Here is a 21,444-nt window from a genome sequence, read left to right on the forward strand (position 1 = left end):
CACGCTGGAAAGGCCTTGTTACAGGTGTCCGAGCTTTCTGGAATAGGGCCATGATGCTGCTGCATGGCCAGAAAGGGCACGCTGCAGGCTATCCACCTTCTCCACTGTTCTCTGCTGGACATTGCATTTTGCACCAACATACAGGCATGGTAATCTTCCAACGCTTCAATGCACCTCAGGCCATTTGAAAAAATTTGTTTCGTTTTTAACATTGGCTTTAGTGAAAATAGCTGCAGATTACTGAAGGGGTTTGAAAACATAGGTATAACAACTGATAGCGACAGCAGGAACTACCTTGCAATCTCGCACTACTTGTCTTACATTATCAAGTCTTCGTGAGTTCAGCATCTTCGTTTAGTCACAGACAATGAAGCTAATCAGTTCAAGAATGAGTTTGAATAGGTTTGTGGCGTTGGCAGTAACAGGGGTTCCCATTTATACCTGAACCTGATCAAACTCTTCGTTATAACTTGGCCTCGACGAGATGACATTACATCTTTTCCAAAGCAAGAAAAAGAAGCAAATCATCGCAGAAACAAGCTTCTGCTCGACGGCTGCCAAGCGATTTCGGCAATTTTACACGGGTTTCCGAAAACACAACTACCTAATTGGGCCAAAACAATACGATAATGGCCCATTTAGCCTCCACCAACATGATCGGCGGCGGAAGTCCGTCAACATAGCCCAAGCGGCGGGAACCAATTACTCCAGAAACCCGCTAACGCGTTAATAAGCGATGCAAAGACGCTCCAGGCACCAACATTCTTGATGCTCTGTATGGCTCAAGCAGTCTTTTGTTGGAGACGTCTCGCATCATAGCTGCCACAACCTCGTATCGGCGAGGCGTTCCGTTTGCTTTTCGCACATATCCGGGGCGATATACCCAACATAACATTAATCGAGGATGTGGCTATGCCAAGGATGTAGGACATATCACCAACTGGCGAAGTTTCAAGTTAGAAAGTAGTGTCCTTGCTGTCAAGTATGAATGCTTCAAAATAAGCCTCAGACTCGCCATACTCCTGTCTATATCGAAGAACGGGTAAAAGGAAATAGTCCTTGACAATGAAAATACGATATCTTAACTTGTCCTTTTTTCTCTTCTACCTTCTACTGTTGCTATATTGCCGGAAGAGCAACTATGCAGATCCGAGTTCCTATTTCTTCGACCCCGACAGAGCATACGTGCCCAAGTTTTCCGATGTTAGAGTAAGGGAAGCCCTCCAGTTTCTCGACATTATCAAGGGAACGGAAGTTTTATCCGGCCAAGAGGACACGATCAAACCAGCCTTTCAAGCCATCCCCGAGACAACAAACCTTTCACCAAAGTTGTGTATTGGAATTCCGACATGGGGCCAACGAACGGAACAGTATCTCCCTCAAACTCTGGCTTCGCTTGTCGACAGCTTGACTTTGGCAGAACGCAATTCCCTCTATATTACGGTCCTGATTGTCGATGAGTTTCCGCAGCATCATCCTTCCTACAACGAGCAATGGCTTCGGCTACTAGTAGACAAAGTCCTGGTTTACGATGGGTCTTTCAACCGAACCAAGACGGCGAACTATTCTTCCGCCGATGAAGACACCAGTCGCGGTTCCCTTCTTCCGAAATTAGTCAAACAGCAAAAGTCCGCATATGATTTCGCACATTTGTTCGACGCCTGCTACGACTCCCGAGCACCCTTCTTTGCCCTAATCGAAGACGACGTAATCGCATCGCGGGACTGGTACGACCGAGCGACAAGGGCTGCCAAGACACTCGAGACAAAATATCAGGAAGGAGAGAATGATTGGCTGTACCTCCGCCTGTTCTATTCAGAGACTTTCCTCGGATGGAATAACGAAGAGTGGCCCATCTACTTGAGCTGGGCAGTGCTGGGCTTCGCTGTAGTCGCAGCTGTGGCAGCTGCTCTAGTTGTTTTTGCCACCAGATTCTACACCAAGGCGCGGCCTCAATACCTCTTTCGACCGTCAAACCCTTTCGGTCGCTTATACTTGGCGGTTTTGGGGCTATGGATGCCCTTCATGGTTGCGTTGTACTTCCTCGCTGGTAGATTGTCAGTCCAGCCAATGAGTCCAGGATTGCAGCCGATGCCATCATACGGTTGCTGCTCCCAAGGTCTGGTATTCCCCAAAAGACATCTTCGAGCAATGTCAAACCAGCTTCGCAACCCACCAGAAACCACTCTGTTTCCAGATCAGATCATTGAGCGGTGGGCCAACGATCAGTTATTGTCAAAATGGGCGCTGGTGCCAAGTGTTTTACAACACATTGGCAGGATGAGTTCATCTACAGGAGGTGGATTAAGGAAAGGAACATGGAATTTCCGTTTTGAGGCTTACGAAGACCCAATATAGTTACTCTTGCTTTTTGTTTTATTCTTTGCCGTGGCTGTAACGCAATCTCTACATAACACTTTTGCAGAAAAGTTCCAAATTTTCCCTGTCGATGCAAGAATGGATCATAGGTGCACGCCAGTTTTCCAGTTGTTTTGATAAGAAACGTGACAACCCACTTGTGCCTTTGATTCATTCTCACTACAGCTTAGGTTGAAGCATTTTGTGCTTGCGAGTTCTCTCAGCTTCTGTTCTTTTGATCAGGCCACATAACTGCTTCAATGCTGTGGCTCCCCACTTCACTTTCAAATGACTTGGAAGCTTCAGAGTAATTGGTCACCAAGTCGTTCAACTACTTATAATACTCGCCGCTTTAGGTTGAGCGAGGTTATGTTAGGGCGAAAGGTATGGTTATCTCCATTCCATACAGCCCTTATTATCCGGTCTTATCGCCAACCAGCTGATTGACTGAGTTTTGTGGCATGTTACTAAAAGATCCTCTAAAGGAATGGAAAGGTGTTTATTCAAATGTCTCGTTGGGAGGATGCCAACCCCGTTGGTTCAATACGGGGTACATCATGAAAATGTACGGATTGAATACATGCCCCGTTTTACGGAATGGTCATACCTTGACCCACACTGAATTTTAATACCTAGTAGTATTTTGAGGCTGATTGCATTGTTAGTTCGAAATGAGGTGCTATAATTCCGATAGGTGGCAGGGCTCCAGAAAAAAGACTTGACGCACAGCACTAAGGGGTGGGGATCAACAAAGCATATCCAATCCCCAGTAACTTAACCTTTGGCAAGTAAAGTTTCTATACTGATAACGAAACTGTAAATGAACGCAGACAATATGCTTAAAAAGTTGGAATCCTCGTTAGAAATACAGCCTTTCGTCGCAGGCCTGGCCAACAAACAAGTCATCGAACACGTTCAGAGTCATGTTTTGCGGCGAACTTGTGTGTAAATCCATATCAAGAAAGGTGTTAACGCGTGTAAATCAACCCTGGAGGTTGCCTTACGACGAAGAAGCCGAAATCTCAAACGCGATCCAAGGAATTGTATGTGACTGTCCATCTTTCTTGGGGCCGGTCAGGTATACAAAGGCCTTATATCTGCCCATCGAAACTTTCAGACGATGATCATTAAAAGTGAGTCGCTATTAGGGCGCGCATAGGGGAATACATAGTGCGGCGAACAAGAGACATGATGTGTTGTTTTGTGGTTCTTCCCGCACCTCACAAGTTCTTTTTCTTACCTTCTTTCAGTGGCATTATAAGGTAAAAGGTTCTTGCGTTAATGGGGAAGATTTATTAGCTAGGCCACTCAATAGCACTCAAATGATTCATAACTCGAAAACGTTGAAGATGTTCCATCGCATGCTTTTCCATACATACTGCAAGACAGAGTACAGCTCTCATCAAGAGGAATATAGTCATGTTGCTTTTTGGTAGATGTGACTATGAGAAAAACATGCATCCGACTCAGCTGCACTTCAGATAGAGGTTACAAGTATGGCGGATGTCAACGTGTGAAATTTGATTCAACTGTAGAGCTGACGCTTTGCAATAGCCGGAACCCCGAGTTGGAGTGGTCCTGCCACCAGCGAGACTGCCGGCTGTTGGCTGTCCACGTGATTGCATCCGGACGGATATAAGCTCCGCAACCACTTCAGCCAGTATTTGGATTGGAACCTCTCCTGAAAATCACAATTTGAACAAACCAGCTTTGCTCCTTGAGAAGAATATCCCACTTTAAGGGTACCTCTGTGATCCTAAAATACTCAGTTATTTGTGATGATTGAATGGTAAACCAGTTAACAATTCTTTTGTACAGGGTATCTATCTACGATTTCCAGATATTGTTGGCCACCTCATTGATTTTACCCAGTGGCTTTGTCCTATCCAACCGATGACTAGCCTATCCTGTCAAGAGTTAATTGGCGACAGGGTACATTTTGTGCGGTTCACTAGCCAACCATATACTGAAAGTATGATCTTTGTCGAACGAAGGTATAACGTGATTGGTATTTCGAGAAATATGGACTTGAAAATGGGCCAGCATGTACCTGTTGCCAACTAACCCTCCATGGGATAGAAGTTTATGACAGGTTCTCTCTGAATATATTTCTTTAAAGGCACGAACTAGCTACTGTCCCTTGACTGATGCAGCCTATTGAGTGTTTGGAAGAAACGTTGAGCATTAAGTGTGAGTGATCGTGGGGAATGGGCAGTATTTCGAGGGGGCACGAGAAGATAGGAAAGTGGAGCATTCGGTCAATCAGAGCGTGATATGACACGCTGCATATATGAGTCGAGTCAACACCATCCAATAATGGCTGACATCTGTCAGTTTCAATTGCGTTAGAGCCCAGCCGAACTGTCAAACTTGGTCACAAGGCTGTATCTCTGCGTCTCGGTTAAAGTGCTGCAAATTTCAGGGGAAAGCGATCGCATCCAGGGCTTTCAATATATCTCTCAGGACAGATGTGAGTGCCCAGGAGGTGGGTCATTCCCGAATTGTCTCCTGGTTCCCGCGTTGAAAGGTCTTCGGCTCTTTACTACGTCCCGAGCCGTCGTTCGGCCTCTTTGAATATGTCGGGGCCGTCATATAGACCCACTACCAACGTAGCATCCTGTTACGACCCGTTGGACATGGTCGCCAACACGACCCCGCCTGGATCCCGGCGGCTAACGCAGGGCATATGTAACCCAGCCGGACAGGTGTAACCAGGGATCCTCGGAACGGAAGAACTATGGACAAGTCACGTGGCCTCGGGGATAACGCGGGGTAAGGACAACCCGGGCTGGATATGTTGGATATGTCAAATATCCAACATAGCCAAGATAAGGAGGACCGTTCAGGACTTGTATATAGGATGGACTCGAGCCGGGCTCGAGGACAGACTTCCATAGCTCTTCAGCAATCAACTTTGTGATTACCCTAACCGGTACTTTCAGCTATACCTAAGTGACGACTACTCTACGACTCTTGTTGAGGCCTTGACTGATCACCAAGACCTTTGAAGATCTACGATTCAATCGACCAGACCCCAGAACGACTGTTACTGTTGTCAATCCCTGGCTTACTGTTAACACAAACCCACTGTCAGTTAGCTGGCCGTAACACATCCTCCACAAGTACTATCATGGGTTTAAACGCTCTATTTCGCTTGGCAAGTCTAGAACATAGAATGAGAAATAAAAATACATATATATTGAGTCGGGATTCGACACATGTAATAGATCAAATTTTCTTTGCTTAATCTTCAGGGCTTGTTAATAATTTACGAACTCTTCCAATATGGCTGTCAAGCTCTACGATACTCTTGAACCCACCCATCAGAATGATGTGATTGATGGTGTTGCGATAGTTGGAATACGGAGTCGTGTGGCACTTCCAGCCACACGCCCGCCAGGCTGAGAGGCCCAAGCCTCCCAGACCTACGTGACAGGCCAAGGGGGAATATCCCCACCTTCTAGTCAACAACACCACTTTCAACTATCATGAACCATCGATTAGAACTAATTTACTATTATTTGTTATTAACAAACGGAATTCTGTTTTACCCCTTATAAAACCTATACTAATTAGTAGTAAACCTTATAGTTACTATTAATTTAGTTAACTTTATAATTACTACTTTGCTACGGATAAACCGTAGATTAGCAAGGTTAATACTAGAAGAGACGACTTCTTAAACTAGATACCTAAGCCTAGGTAAAAGTAGGGATTTCGTACTAACGAGAGAAGAAGTAAGAATAACTAGGATCTACGGAAACTAGTAGAAAAAAGCTTCTTTTCCTCAAATCTACTAGCAATCCGATTATTCAAGTAACCTAGGGACTGCTATGCTTACCCTAGGCGGGATAAGGTTAATTATAGCTAATTATCGCTAGCAAGAGCGTTCTATTACGCGTTTTTAATTACTAAAAGAAGAGACCTACCAAATTGATAGTCTTCTAACCTTTTTACGTTATAAAGGCGAAGATTTACAAATCTTATAAGGGATAACAACTTTCCTAACTATAACTATCCCCTACGCGCGGTGCTAATTACGAGGCGCCTGCTAGTTTCTTAATAAATCCCTAGACAAGGTACTAACTACGAAGCGCTTATTATAAAAGACCTCCCTACTAGAAGAAGAATACGCCGAAAGGCAAGTAAAGACTACTAATAGTAATCTACCTATATAGCTATATATATATACCTCCGAGGCTACGGCTTAAGAGAAATATACATAGTTATAAGCGTTATAAAGCTAACTATCTACTAGATTCTAAACTTCCTAATAGTAAGGAGCGAAGCCTAAAGTAAGAAAAAGAGATTTACGAGAGAATCTACGGTAGAACTCTCTCCTTACTAATTCGAGACCTATATATACCTTTATACCCCTCGAGAATATTAGCAAGAACAGCGCCGACGGAAATAAAAGACGAACCGACGAAAATCCCTGATTTTACGATTCTTTCCCCTTAGAATCATAATATCCCGAATCGTCTTTTAACTCCTACTTCTAAGCCTATATCTTATACTAATCGTAGCTAACGCTATTAAGGATTAGAATTTAAGATTCTAAATAAAAGTAATCTTTTTATACTATTAAAATAAAGCGAAATTTATAAGAAGGATCGCTTATAAGTAGCGTTACTACTAAAAGCTAATTAATAGTCCCTATCTTATAAAGAATTGAAAGTATAATTAATCTAGTAGTATAAAGTAACTAGGTAATCAACCTTATAAACGCTAGCCTATAGCAACTAGGTTCCTATATAGGTTTCCTACTTAAGACTTATAAGAAGAGGAATCTTACAAGCCTTAAGCTATAAAACGAAGTTTCTCCCGATTTCGCTAACTAGTTAGAAAAAGACTTTTAAAACGTATCTCCCCTAATCCTACGATTCTTTAAAGACTATTTAATCGGTAATAGCGTCTACGTCGAAATAGATAGTAAGAAAATCTCGAAAAACGTAGCATTAGCCCTTAAAAAAGAAGAATTCTACTACTAGTTACCCTAAGAACTCGAACAAGGCGTTAAGAGATATCGCAACCTAAAGGCTTTAATAAAAGACCCTGAATTCTACGAAGAGATTACGAGACTAGCAATAGTAGCTAATAGCATAAGAAGAAGAGTCGAACCAACCTTATAGCTACCTCTTCTATAAGAATAATAATAGTAGCAACTACTATACCGACCGCTATATCCTATAGTCTTTCTATTAATAGACTTCTAACTATATAAGTTAATAGACTATATCGGAAAGTAATTAATAAAATTCGCGAAACTATACCCCGACGATATAAAATATAGCGGCGATATATACGATATACTCGAAAAGAAGATGCTAGTATTCGTAGATTATTATAGAATGCTAGGAATTTATACCTCTTAATATAATAAGGTACTTCCCCTAATACTAAAAGGAATAGCTAAAACCTACTTCTACGCCTCGATTAAAATAATTAACCTATAGCCTAACTTCGAGACTATGATTAACTAATTGAAATTATACTTCGAGACTAGGGAAAGGTAATAAGCATACGTTACGTAGTAGAATATAACTACTCTTCCCTAAATTATTTACGATAACCCTAGAAAGACTAAATCGGAGTATTTTAATATACTATATAATAAATTAAGTAAGATTTAGCCTGGTTTGCTATAATAGGATTATAACGACCGATCCCTTTATACCTAACTTTTATATGCTTATAGAGATATTCTAAAGTATATAATAGCGTTATTTATACCGGCTAAGACGTATAAGGGACTTCGTAGCTAATTAATCTCGTCGATCGAGATAGCTACCTGTCTTAACTAATAATAATTTAATATAGTAGCTAACCTACTAGAGTAGTACTAGACTGATAGAACTTTTAACGGTCGAGGGCGTTATTTACGATATAGTCGTTTATTACGAAGTCGATTATTACGAGGAAGAAGCCGTAACAGACCCTTATTACTACTAACGCTTAAGAAGTGCTACGTGTATAGAAAACCTAACTGCTAGTTAACTAAATATACTATAGAAGAGAGACGAAAAGCGTACGAGAAGTTTAAAACTACCTAATATGCCTAGGATACGTTACTTCTAGTATATAGCTAATTTCTCGTCTAATACGAGGGTTTCGACGGGTTAGACTTATAACCTACCGCCGAAGACCCCTAGCAATACTACTACGTAACCGAATAAACTAGTAAAAGTAACGAAGAGGAAGAGACTAGTAGCGATAGTTAATTCCAGGTTACTACCTATTTTACTATAATAGCAATTGACGGCAATAGGATCGCTACGATCCTAGTAGACTAGTCAACCTGCTATGCTATTACGAAAGAAGACCTCTTCCGCAACTAACTAGAACCGAAAGAGCTACCTTTGCAATTTATACTCGAGGGACGCTACTCTGCCTAGAACTTCTAAGGGATTATGCTTGACTCGGGCGTAGCAGGATTCTTAACCGCTAGCTACTTATAATTTATAGCCTTATAATAAATTTACGAAGGAATTACGTTAAATACTAAGGCGGCTAGCGGCGTTATAGTAAAATTCGGCGATAAGATACTACTAAAGTCTATAAGAACTACTAAAGTACTAACGCCGTTTAGAAGCGTTAAATTTTACGTTATTAAGACTAATACTCCCTTCCTTATATACCTAGGAGATATAGACCGATTAAAAGTCTACTTTAATAACGTTATAAATACCCTTATCTAAAGAAATAAGGTTATACTTATTATTCGCAAATAAGGCTACCTATAGTTATTACTTGATAAGGAGAAACTACTTGCCTAGAACTACCTTATAAACGCTAAATTACGATAGGTTTACTATCGCTTCGGATACCTATCTATTTAACGATTATACAAGGTGCTTTAGAAGGCTAGCTACTTAGTTAAAATTACGGTAATTAAGTAACTATCGAAAGTCTACTATCGATACTAAATATATATACTAGCGCTATTACGGTTTAAATTTACGTTACGAGACGATTACGAATTTAACTATAAGGTTATCGCCGACGTAATATACCTTAAGGGTAATAAACCAGTCCTCTACGTCGTCGATATTGCTATAGCGTTTAACGCTACCTAGTTCCTTAAGGATATTTCTACGAAAGCTACTTAGGAAGCCTTACGCCTCTGCTAGATAGATATATATCAGGGACCCCTAGACTAGCTAGTTACCGACGCTAGAACAAACTTCTACTTAATAGAATTCCGAAACGCGGCGAGAGGAATAGCAATTAAAATCAAGGAAATTCCTATAGAAGCCTATAACAGTATTAAGAAAGTTAAACGATACTATATACCTCTAAGGAAGGCGTACGAAATTATTAAAGCAGAAGACCTAATAATTACGCTAGAATCAGTACTTTAAACAGTAGTCAAAGTAGTTAACGATACTATTAGCCTAAACGGAATAGTGCTAATACTCTTAGTATTCGGCTTATACTTACGAATTACTAACGATTCGCCGCTATCTCCCGAAGTCATAAGGCAGGCGAAAGCGATTAAGAAGGCAATAAGCGAAGTATATAAACTTTACGCAAGGCGACAGGTAGCAGAAGCTATCGCTACCTATAATAGCCTTAATATAAGGCTAATTGTTAATTTACTACTACGGTCGTAAGTATAAGTATAATACGAAAAGAAAGGCTAGACCGGACTATTTACTTTAGCAGCTATAAACAGCGAAACCTATACTATCGATATGCTATATAGTCTAAAGACCTTCCGGTCTACTATAGTTAAACTATACTATAAAGATCCCGATTAACTACTTAATTCTATCGCCGCGCTAGAAGAAGAAGAACCTAAAGCTAAGATACTATAGTAGGAAGTAGTATGCGACGAAATTATCGTTGCTAGTAGAGGTAGTAAACTAGACAAACCGTAAGAAGTACCGGAGCTACCGAGAAGACGCCTAGGTAGACCTTAGAAGAGACTATTACTAATCGCCTACTTTATAAAGGAATTTAATAATAACCCGGATTATTAATAAATATTCCTATCGATTAAGGAGTAAGTAGACGAAGAATTAGTAATTAAATTACAACGAGAAGGTATTATTACTATACTAAGCAAACCGTTTGAATAGTTAACTAAATAAGAGATTAACAGCCTTATCGCTAGAAGAGTATTTAAATTTACCTAGTTTAATAAGAGAAGGTATTAGAACGTACGAATCTTCCGATCTTATATTGTTAACGAAGTCAAGGGTAAAACAACCGAACCTTACGAGAAATCGAGACTTATAATATAGGGTTATGCCGACGATAGTAAGAAGGCTATATTAACCTAATTGCTAACGATTTAGCAAGCAAGTTAACGGCTAATTCTGTTAATTACCTTATTACTTTTATAAGAAGGGAAATAACTATAGCTTCGAGATATTATATAAGCCTACGTTTAATCCTCTATAAGGCTTAATTATACTATTCTTGCTTACCTACTAAAGCAAATTCAAGACTAGTACTTAAAAGGGACTATTATAGAGGTTATAAAGCCTTTATACGGAATTGCAGAAGCTAGAACCTACTAGTAGGCAACGTATTATAAGCATTATAAAGAAAATCTCTAGATAGTTACTTCTTCGTACGATCTATGCTTATTAATCTTATCTACCGAAAATCTATACTTTAGCTATATCGGTATATAAACCGACGATACCCTCGGTTTATTAGACAAGGCGTTCTTATAATTAGAAGATAAATAGTTAGAAAAAGCGGCTTTTATAGTAAAAGCAAAGAATATCCTTATAATTAACAAACCCTTCTAATTTAACAAAGGAATAATCGCGCTATTAACTAATAATTTAATTAATTTAAAGTAAAAGAGATAAGCTAAGAAGTTACGATATATTAAGACTACTAAACCTAACCTAAAATAGTAATATATTGAACAACGCGCTAGAAGGGTATATATCGCGTTAATTTGCTAACCTAAGGCTTGTTTCGATTTATCTACTACTACCTAATACTAAGACCCCTTGCTAGAAGCGATAAAAGTACTAAATTAATAGATTCGATAGTAAATAGAATTGCTTAACCGAGGAATAACGTTTATCCTACTCGACCTTATAATAGCTAAGCTATTCGTTTTCGTTAACAGGTTGTTTGCTAATAACTACGACTTTTCTTCCTAATTAGGGTTTCTAATTATCCTAGCTAACGATACTTCCTCTAATAGTAATAACGGAGAATTTACGATTTACGATAACCTTATTTATTATAGCTTTACGAAAAGTAAATAAGTTACTGTCAAAAAGGGTGGTAGGCCAGGGGCGCTGGAAGCGATGCACACGCAGAGCGCCTAGGATGCCAGGAAGGCGCTAGGAGGAATGTTTGGCCGAGGACCGCGCTAGGTGCGCTTAGTCACAGGGAACACGCCGGAAGAAGGCGCGTAAGGGATACGGACAGGTCTTAGGAAAAGAAGAAGCATAATACACATCACGATTGACCCCTGAATGTGCGCCTACGAATATTCGAACAATTAACAGTCTGATTACCTACCAATTGGCCTACCTACAGGCAAAACGAAGCTATTCGAAGATCCGATCAACTGCAAAACACACGAACACCCCGTTTACGTCCCTCAAAACCCACGCGATAAGCCCGAATCAATAACGACATAAGCAAAGATGGAATCCATTGTCCTCAACAACCCCAGTCAATGGCCAACCTGGTATAAGGTTTTCCAGGGTAAAGCCACCGACTTGGACGTCTGGGAGCAAGTGGATCCCGGCGCCGAAAACCCCGAGAAGCGGATGCCGAAGCCGGAGCCTCCGGCCTTCTCCGACTACAAGAAGAAAGGTATACCGCGACATACCCGCGGATCAATCATCGAGGTGTCACAGACACCAGATATCGAAGAAGTTCGATCGAACGAGACGGCTAGAAGCCTCCAAGACCTTGTCAAGGAGGACCGTGAGGAGTATGTACAGCTCCGGAGCGACTACAACCATGATATCCGTATCTACGAGCGTGAAGCGGCTGCTCTACGAGAGCTCCGCAACTGGGTCCTATCGACAGCAGCCGAGAAGTACGTCAATGCGTGCTGTAAACCTACGGAGACCCTCCAAGCCTGGATGGTCAAGCTGAAGGGCGTGGCCTCGATCTCGAACAATGAACAAAAGAGCGCCGCGCGTGAGGAGTACGAGAAGACCGTCAAGCAAGCGGCTACCTACGAAGGCCGAGATCGAGAACTGGCTCGAGCAATGGGAGGCCGCAATGTTGAAGGGACAAGAGGTCAACCTTGCCCAGACAAGGGACTTCAGCGAGTGGAGCGAGGACTTCCTAAAGGTCATTGCGAAGACCGCTATTTCTGCGTTCCACGCCACGTTCGAGGCGAAGTTCCACGAGTCGGACAACCCCTCGATCAGCGAGATCTCTGCGGAAGTACGACGATATATACGAATCCACGCAGATACCCTATCGACAGGACCAAGAGCCTCAAGAGGTGCCTTTGCCACAACAAGAGAAGGACCCAAGGAGACCATGCCTCGGAGTACAACCAAGAAGCGACATAGGGCCGCCGATTCGCGGACCCAAAACGAGATGCCAACGTGTCACGGATGTGATCTGCCACGACACCTACTTGCCAACTGCTTCTACTGCTTCCCAGAGGAAGCGTATGAAGGATGGAGGCCCAGCAACGACATCATGAAGAAGGTTACTGAGCGTCTTAAGGCCGATGACGACCTTGCGGACCGCGTGAAGAAGATCCGTGAACAACGCGAGAAGGAAGCGAAGCAGACCTGACTGTATGGTCGGTGTATGGGGTCAGCCAACGCATCGTGGAGGAAGCAGTATACGAGTGACCGTTCTGCGTTCATGATCCGGACTGAGTACCCCTTACACAACTCTGCGATATACGACTCAGGATCATCGCTACACGTGTTCAACAACCGGGCTCGATTCTCAGGTTTCAGAGCAGCTGAACCAGGGGATTACCTATGGGCAGGAGCCTCACAAGTCCCAATCCTAGGGTATGGAAACGTGGATATAACGGCTGACGCTGAGCGGGGGAAGAAGGTAAGACTCCGCTTATACAACGTCGCTTACTGCGAAGAATTCGCAACGAATCTAGTCTCCTACCGCCTTCTACGGCAACGAGGGATGTGGTGGGATAACCGCCCAGGCCAGAATTGCGTACGAAGAGCGGATGGGACACTCGTCTGCTACCTTCACGATCTCCATGGACAACAGGTTATCGAGGACAATACCAAAGCAGGATTCGTTACGCAGGCGAAGCAGCGCCACACATCGTTTACACCGCGCAAAAGACTCGCAGGAAGACCGTTCAGATGGCACCAGAGACTGGGTCACCCGGGCGAGGGGGTGCTGGAGCACCTCGTCAACGCCTCTCGAGGCGTGAAGATCATGGGTGACCTACGCAACAAGCTGCCTGACTGCTCAGCGTGTGGAAAAGGGAAGACAAGACGAATTGTTCGACGTGCCCCACGCGAGTCTATAGCGTGGGCAAAACCAGGATCAAGAGTGGCGTTCGACTTTCACTCGATTAGCCCTCAAGGATACGGAGGCTATATGTCTACGGTAATACTCTCTGACCGACTAACAGGATACTCGTGGGACTACTACCTTAAGGACCGTACAACAGAGACGCTCCTCGAGGTATTCGATCTCTTCATGGCCATGATGAAGACGCAATATAATATACAGGTCAAAGTCTTCGAATGTGACCGCGAGGTTGCAACGATTCATCAGCAAGTCGCCACTCACCTTCAATCTCAAGGGGTGGTCCTCGAACCCTCTGCGCCCAATACGCAGGCCCAGAACGGAGGCGCCGAGCGAATCGCAGCAGTTATCAAGGAGAAGGCTAGGACCCTTCGCGAGGCAGGCAAGTTCCCTGAGATGCTGTGGCCCGAAATCGTTGCCGCCGCGACGTATTTATACAACAGGACGCCGTCAGCGGCGCGCGGCTGGAAAACGCCCTTCGAACGGTTCCATAATCAGTTTCGCGGCCCAGATCTCGGGAAGCCTCATCAAGCCCACCTTCGAGCGTACGGCTGCAAAGTGTATGCGCTCACAACAGACGCACAGCTGGGCAGGAATAAGTCGAGAAAGCTTCAACCGAGAGGATGGATAGGCTACCTCATTGGGTACAGTACTAGCAACTCCTACCGCGTGTGGAATCCGCTTACTGCCCGCGTTATCACAACGCGAGACGTTGTGTTTAGGGAAACCGAGTTCTTTAATGGAGATATCAACGAGCTGCGGGATGACCTCAAAGACCTCGACGTGAACGAGCTTAACGCTCTTCTCGCGCGACTAGAGGTCTCGCCCACAGGGATAACATCTCCAGAGTACGCACACACCGCAGACGAAGAAGTCGATGAAGTCCAGTACATTGAAGACGAAGAGGCACAAGAATACACCGCACCGCCGTCGCCTAAGTACGTGGAGTCACGATTCGAACTCAATACACCACCGCGGACGCCACCCACCTCGTTCTTCGCAGGCCTTGAGGAGGCACTCGGAGTGAAGGGGTGGAGGAAGAGACGTGCTTCGATCGCTCCTGAGGCGGTTCATGCACGCGAATCGATCCACGAAGAGTTTCCAATTACTACTCCGCGTACCTCCTGGCAAGCCGCTTTCCTCGGCGGCACCAGAACAGGTAGAAAACGAGTGAAGATGAAGCAAAAGGCGAAGAACGCCGATACCAGCCTGGAAGCGGTAGTATGTTGGAATAACAGACTCGAAGGTCTTACCGTAGCCGGACGTGGTAATGGTATGAACCCTGCCCCTGGGCCCAGGAGGAGTCTTAGAAACCCTGGGTGTGAGCGTGCCTTCGACCTCCGTCAGGGAAGAAACTACGTTGATTCGAGGGTAAAGGAAGACCTTCCCTCTGGGCTAAGCTCCCACAACGGTAGGCCCGTGTCAGGTGACGGGGGGCCCGCGGTTGAGACCGTAGCCTCTAGCGTTCCGGGAGAGGACCGTCCTCTGCCCTAGCGAAAAAGCCAAGCAGGCGTACTACCCCCAGTGCCTCAGAAACATGCCGATCTATACGGCCACCCCTACGAGAGGGGATTCCGAGAAGCGGAAGAGAAGCACCTCGCGAGCCACGATGAGATGGATATATACGTCGTCGTGGACCGTAGAGAAGCCGCCGGGCACTAGATTCTGGGTTGCCGGTGGGTATACGTCTATAAAACGGACGAGAAGGGAGTACTTTAGAAACTTAAGGCAAGGATCGTTGTTCGAGGAGATTAATAGGCTAAAAACGCTTTCAAGGATATATACGCTGCGACCCTCGCTGGACAATCGTTCCGAACCCTTATTGCTACCGCGGCCCAGCAAGATCTTACCTTACTGCAGTACGACGCAGTTAATGCCTTTGTCTACGCTCCGATCGACGAGACAGTATATATGGAGTTTCCACCGGGCCATGAGCAGCAGGGGAAGGTCCTGCGGCTGAAGAAGGCTTTATACGGCCTTCGCAGGTCCCCTCTACTGTGGCAACGGCATCTAGAGAACGGTCTGAAAGCAATGGGGATGGAACGCGTCGCAGGCGAGAATTGCTGCTGGCGGAAGGGACGCGTGCTCTTCTTCTTCTATGTCGACGACTGTGTTCTCGCGTTTCCCCCTGAGTGTAGAAACGCTGCTGAGCGCCTCATTAACGGGCTCAAAGAGAAGTACCACCTGGAAGGCGGAGACCCTCTTCACTGGTTTCTAGGAATCGAGGTCACGCGCGACCGAGCCAAGAAGAAAATCTGGCTATCTCAGGCAGCATACGCACAGAAGATCGCACGGTTGATTGGTCAAGGCACACATAAAGGATCACAGAGGAAGAACACTCGATTTACGACACCTATGACGAACGAGGAGCTACTGCCCGCCGAGGAGCACGCCTCAAAGAGCGAAATAACGGCATACCAACGAAAGATTGGATCGATCCTATACTTGGCGGTGATGACGCGCCCCGATATCGCCTTTGCTGCAAGCCGTCTGGCGAGGTTTAACCAGAATCCCTCTCAGAAGCATCATCGCGCTGCAGATCGAGTATTGCAGTACATCTTGGACACCTGCTTCCTTAGTCTCGAGTACGATGGCAACAACAAGAGTTTCGAAGTCGCATCAGACGCCAGCTTCGCAGATAACTCGCTAGATCGAAAGAGCTCTCAGGCGTACGCACTACGGCTTGCTGGAGGATTGATCGGATGGAGAGCGAACAAACAAGACACAGTCACAACATCAACGACAGAAGCAGAGCTTCTCGCCCTCTCACAAGCAGCACGCGAAGCTATATTCGTTAGCCGTCTGTTGAGTGCTCTTAATACGACGATTCCAAGCGGCGGAATAACGATCCAGTGCGACAACCTCCAGACGATTCGAATAGTAACTGAGGAACTCGTGACTCTAAAGACGAGGCTTCGTCACGTTGATATACACAACCACTGGTTGAGACAGGAGGTTGAGAACGGCACCATCAACGTCGTCTACACACCAACGAAAGACCTTGTTGCGGACGGACTCACGAAGAGCCTCGCAAGGCAACCGTTTGAAGACTTTATAAAACAGCTCAACTTGGTGAAGAAGGAGACGGAACCACTACGCGAAGAGAGGGACCCTCTCGCAGAGACCGCATGGAGCGGAGGGATCTTTGAAGGAGGAGAGGAATAAGGAAGAAGTCGGTTGGCCTGCCACCCCTAAGGGTAGCCTCCGCTGCTGCGTATGAAGCGCGCAGGAGCGCCCTAGGACCGAGGTCTCGAGCCGCGAAGGCTAAAGGGGTGTGTCAAAAAGGGTGGTAGGCCAGGGGCGCTGGAAGCGATGCACACGCAGAGCGCCTAGGATGCCAGGAAGGCGCTAGGAGGAATGTTTGGCCGAGGACCGCGCTAGGTGCGCTTAGTCACAGGGAACACGCCGGAAGAAGGCGCGTAAGGGATACGGACAGGTCTTAGGAAAAGAAGAAGCATAATACACATCACGATTGACCCCTGAATGTGCGCCTACGAATATTCGAACAGTTACTTATAGCGTATTAGCATTAGAGATCTACGGGATAGTCGCTAGCGTCGATATAGCTTACGCCCTCGCTATAACCTTAGCGATAATTACTAACTACCTTAACCTACTAACGATTTAGATAGTTATCTATACCGATTCTTATTTACTATATAAGTATTTCGTAAAGCTAGGTACTACTAAAGAAAAGCGACTTATAATCGATATTATAGCGTTAAGATAATCGTACGAAAGACGAGAATTATAAGAAATTCGTTAGATTAACGGCGAAGATAACCCTGCTAATGCCTTTACGAAGAGTAAACTAAATCGAGCCTTCGAGAGATTCGTTAATAGTAATACGATAACGATACGTATAGAGGGATAGGTAATAAGACCGTAACTACGGGAGAAAGTAGGGATAGGAGGCCGAATTGACGAGGAGACGGAACTGTATAGGGATAACGTATTCTAACCGCTTTAATACTATAAAAAGAGAGTTTCTAGTGTTGCGATAGTTAGAATACGGAGTCGTGTGGCACTTCCAGCCATACGCCCGCCAGGCTGAGAGGCCCAAGCCTCCCAGACCCACGTGACAGGCCAAGGGGGAATATCCCCACCTTCTAGTCAACAACACCACTTTCAACTATCATGAACCATCGATTAGAACCAATTTACTGTTATTTGTTATTGACGAACGGAATTCCGTTTCACCCCCTGTGAAACCTACAGATGGCGTTCTACGATGGCCTGTTACAGGCCTGAATGTTTTGGTTGTTGGTGGTGGACCTGCTGGTTATTTGACAGCTCTTGAATGTTGGAGGAAGGGACACAATGTCAGTGTTCTTGAAAAATCCGATAAGAACTCAACAATTGGTATGTTCAGGCGACTGCACCTCCTGATCAACTGATCAACTCTCACACTACCCAGGCGATGTACTTTTCATTGGCCCATCAGCATGGACCACTCTAAAGGACTACCCGACAATGCTGAAGGAGTACTATGATAACTCATGGGATAACTACTGTTCCTTTAGAAGACTTGATGGAACACTGATCGTGCCTCCGCAGGAGTTTGAGTATAACAGATCAGATGTCCCACACCACGCTGCCTGGCCCCTGAGAGTCAGGTCCATGGTAAGTCGACCAGGTCTGACTGAAATGCTCTATCGGCAATGCCAGAGATTGGGAATCTCTGTGACTTTCAATGTCAACATTGTCGACTACATCGAGAACAACAACGAACGTTCAGCCACAGTTGTCGCAAGTGACGGTCGCCGCTTCAACGCTGATATCGTTGTTGCTGCGGATGGACTCGGCACGAAGTCTCACGAGGCTGTCATGGGAGAGGTAATCCGGGCTGTTCCCACAGGGATTCGTCATCTGCCGCATTTTCTATCGCCTGGATCCTGAAAAGAATGCGGATTTGTACCGAGAACTCGGGGGCCTCAAGCGCCCCGACTTGCGTGCCCATTCAGGGTAAGTTGCCTGTTGCTCTCAGGATAGAATGTTTGAGGGCTTCTGCCAAGTATATATTCTACATGCTGACATACCGGTGCTTACAGGGATCATTTTCACTGCGTCCTCAGTACCGCTAACGACTCCATTGTTATTGGCGTTACTCTACCTGTGAGTTCCATTTGTTGAAAGCATCAAGTAGTAGTCTCCTAATCCAGCATAGGATGACGGCACTGCCCAAGAATCTTGGTCTGAGACCATCACTGGTGAGGAGTTTATCAACAAACTCCCAGATACCGAGACCTGGGACCCGTTGATCATCAAAGCAATTCGCAACATCCCTGAGAACAGCATTGTCAAGTGGCAGCTGTGTTGGAGAGATCCGCAGACGAAGTGGACGTCCCCTGGTGGTCGCATCGTCCAGCTAGGCGACAGTGCTCATGCCTTCATCCCGTCTTCAACCTCTGGTGCAACTACCGCGCTGGAAGATGCCCAATCACTAGCCGAGTGCCTTCGACTGGCTGGCAAGACGGACGCTCACATTGGAACTAAGGTCCATGAGCTTCTTCGGTATGTGCAAATCCGTGCCCCTTTTTGAGTTGCCATTTCGGTTTTTTTGATCTTGTGCTAATGAAACTAAAACAGACTCCGTCGGGCATCAATTCTTCAACGCCTTGGCTTCGCTAATAGGCGCGAAATGCATCGCGCGGGCGGCATGGAAGAGGTCATGAAGCATGCTCCCAAGGGCGGACCCATGGGTCTCGGAAAATGGATCTGGACGCACAATGCAGAAGCATATGCGACGGAAAGGTTTGCTGAGGCTCGTGCACACTTGACGGAGGGTGCCTCGTTCGAGCATACGAATCTGCCCAAGGGATTCAATTGGCAGCCTTGGTCTATGCAAGAAGAACTGGAAAAGGAGAAACAGGGAATCAATACGCCTGACTTGAAGCTAAACGGAGATTGGAGTATCTACTAACGGTTTTGGATAGCTCCAAAGGTAATAGCCACAGCAGTGGTTCTTTATGTGTTGTTGATTAACGTCGCACACCCACTTCTCGCACACCCCCACATTTCGCACACCCATAAATTGGGTCATCATGAGGTATTCATCAACTTCATAACTATAAGTCTGATTCGTCTCCTGCAACTGTGATACTATCGCCAGTTTTAACAGGTAATTCAGGCTCGCTAGATTCATCTGAGCTATCCTCAATTTCGCCAGCCTCAATTTGGGCTTTGTGAATTGCCTCAATGTTGGCAAACTTCGAATTTGGGCTCATTTGGACCTTACGCCGCTTCCGTACCATTCCAGCCTCAACTTCTGCTTCCAACATTGCAATCTTCTTCTCTGCTGTAGCCAATTGATAGTCCTTTTCATCAAATCCCTTTTGAACCTTCCGAAACAACAGTCGCTGCGTTTGCTGATCTTTATCCAACTTGCTGAATAAGCTAAGTTGATCATATAGATCAACTGTCTTCTTGGGCGTTGACCAGGCTACTATGGATGTAGCAGATGCCCAGTTTTCGTCTTTTCCACCATCAGAGGCCCTCATAGGCGTAGAATAGCCTGGCTTTGAGGGCTTGGAAGCATTCTCAAGCAGTAGAGGGCTCATGAGCGGTCGAGCTATCGAAATGGGCCATAGTCCTGTTGCTTTCCAGCCGCTTCTGATATTCTTGCTTGAAAATGCCATCTGGCGTGCTTTTCCATAGCAGGTAAGAAAGTTCCGTTTGCCTACAACTGTAGAATCGTTGTGTTGAATGAGGTATCCAAGCTCTTTTCGATAGGTCGCCTTGAGAGGCCCAAAGACTGCTTGGTCTAGAGGTTGGAGAACGTGGGATGTATGTGGCGGTAGGAAAAGGAGATATATCTTGTGTTTATAACAGAGATACATAAATTCTGTTGTTTCATGACTGCCATGACCGTCTAGGATCAATAGTCTCTGCTCAGAGGGATGATCAGGCTTAGTCAGAGGGATAAAGATGTTCTCAAGCCATTCCACAGCTGTAGAGTCTGAAGTCCAGCCATTCTCAGTTGCTGTGAACTTCCAACTACTGTAAATATCACGTTTATGGATATCAAGAGGAAACCATTGTTGTTGAACCGATTTCCCTCGATAAATAACAAGTGGAGGAAGCGCCTGACCAGTTGCAGAGACACACTCAAGCATAGTTGTCCAAGCCCGAGACCCAGGCTGTTTTTTTCGCATTGATGAGCTTTCTGATGATCCCAGTACTAAGCCATTTGATCCTCTGCCTTCTAGGATACCAGTTTCATCCATGTTATAGCGATGATGTGGTTTGATCGCCTTGATCTCTGGAAGGGCGAGTTGTTGAAACCATTGCCTGATTACATTAGTTGAGGCCCCATTGACACGCTTAGAATCGATGGCTCTAGCTCTATGAACCTTGATTGATGGATTTCTCTTAATAAAGAACTGAATCCAGTTTCTCCCAAGTGGCTGGGTAGTGCCTCTGATGTCTAGGATTCGCCGGGCAAATTCCTTGAGTTGTTGATGTGTTGGCGGCAGCCCTAACGCCGCCTGGATACGCACCCATTCAGCTAAGTGACTTTCCTGTGCTGGAGATAGCTTCTGGAAGCTAGAGAAAGCTACATTTCTTGCCTGTGAACCCTTTAATCGAGACTGGAGGGTTGATGGTGGAATTCCAGCATCATGAGCT

At 45.1% G+C, this 21,444-nt stretch overlaps 4 protein-coding genes across 4 annotated transcripts; 3 read left to right on the forward strand and 1 right to left on the reverse strand.

Annotated features, from left to right (window-relative positions):
- Positions 1 to 1,065: 1,065 nt before the first annotated feature.
- Positions 1,066 to 2,358, forward strand: CTRU02_202820 (uncharacterized protein; the record flags this gene model as incomplete). The annotated part of the gene is made up of 1 exon (XM_036726899.1): positions 1,066 to 2,358. The coding sequence occupies one exon, from the start codon at positions 1,066 to 1,068 to the stop codon at positions 2,356 to 2,358; it is 1,293 nt and encodes a 430-aa protein (XP_036581608.1).
- Positions 2,359 to 11,981: 9,623 nt separating this feature from the next.
- Positions 11,982 to 13,101, forward strand: CTRU02_202821 (gag protein; the record flags this gene model as incomplete). Its single annotated transcript, XM_036731151.1, has 2 exons — positions 11,982 to 12,382; positions 12,477 to 13,101. 2 exons carry the CDS (start codon positions 11,982 to 11,984, stop codon positions 13,099 to 13,101), a joined length of 1,026 nt encoding a protein of 341 aa, XP_036577020.1.
- Positions 13,102 to 18,291: 5,190 nt separating this feature from the next.
- On the forward strand, positions 18,292 to 19,741 carry CTRU02_202822 (FAD binding domain protein; the record flags this gene model as incomplete). The annotated part of the gene is made up of 6 exons (XM_036731152.2): positions 18,292 to 18,441; positions 18,487 to 18,654; positions 18,677 to 18,783; positions 18,870 to 18,933; positions 18,986 to 19,332; positions 19,408 to 19,741. The coding sequence occupies 6 exons, from the start codon at positions 18,292 to 18,294 to the stop codon at positions 19,739 to 19,741; spliced, it is 1,170 nt and encodes a 389-aa protein (XP_036577021.2).
- Positions 19,742 to 19,886: 145 nt separating this feature from the next.
- On the reverse strand, positions 19,887 to 21,044 carry CTRU02_202823 (transposase; the record flags this gene model as incomplete). The annotated part of the gene is made up of 1 exon (XM_036731153.2): positions 19,887 to 21,044. One exon carries the CDS (start codon positions 21,042 to 21,044, stop codon positions 19,887 to 19,889), a length of 1,158 nt encoding a protein of 385 aa, XP_036577022.2.
- Between the last annotated feature and the right edge of the window lie 400 nt (positions 21,045 to 21,444).

Source organism: Colletotrichum truncatum, assembly GCF_014235925.2.
Source record: "Colletotrichum truncatum strain CMES1059 chromosome Unknown Contig_0001, whole genome shotgun sequence".
Lineage (NCBI taxonomy): Eukaryota > Fungi > Ascomycota > Sordariomycetes > Glomerellales > Glomerellaceae > Colletotrichum > Colletotrichum truncatum.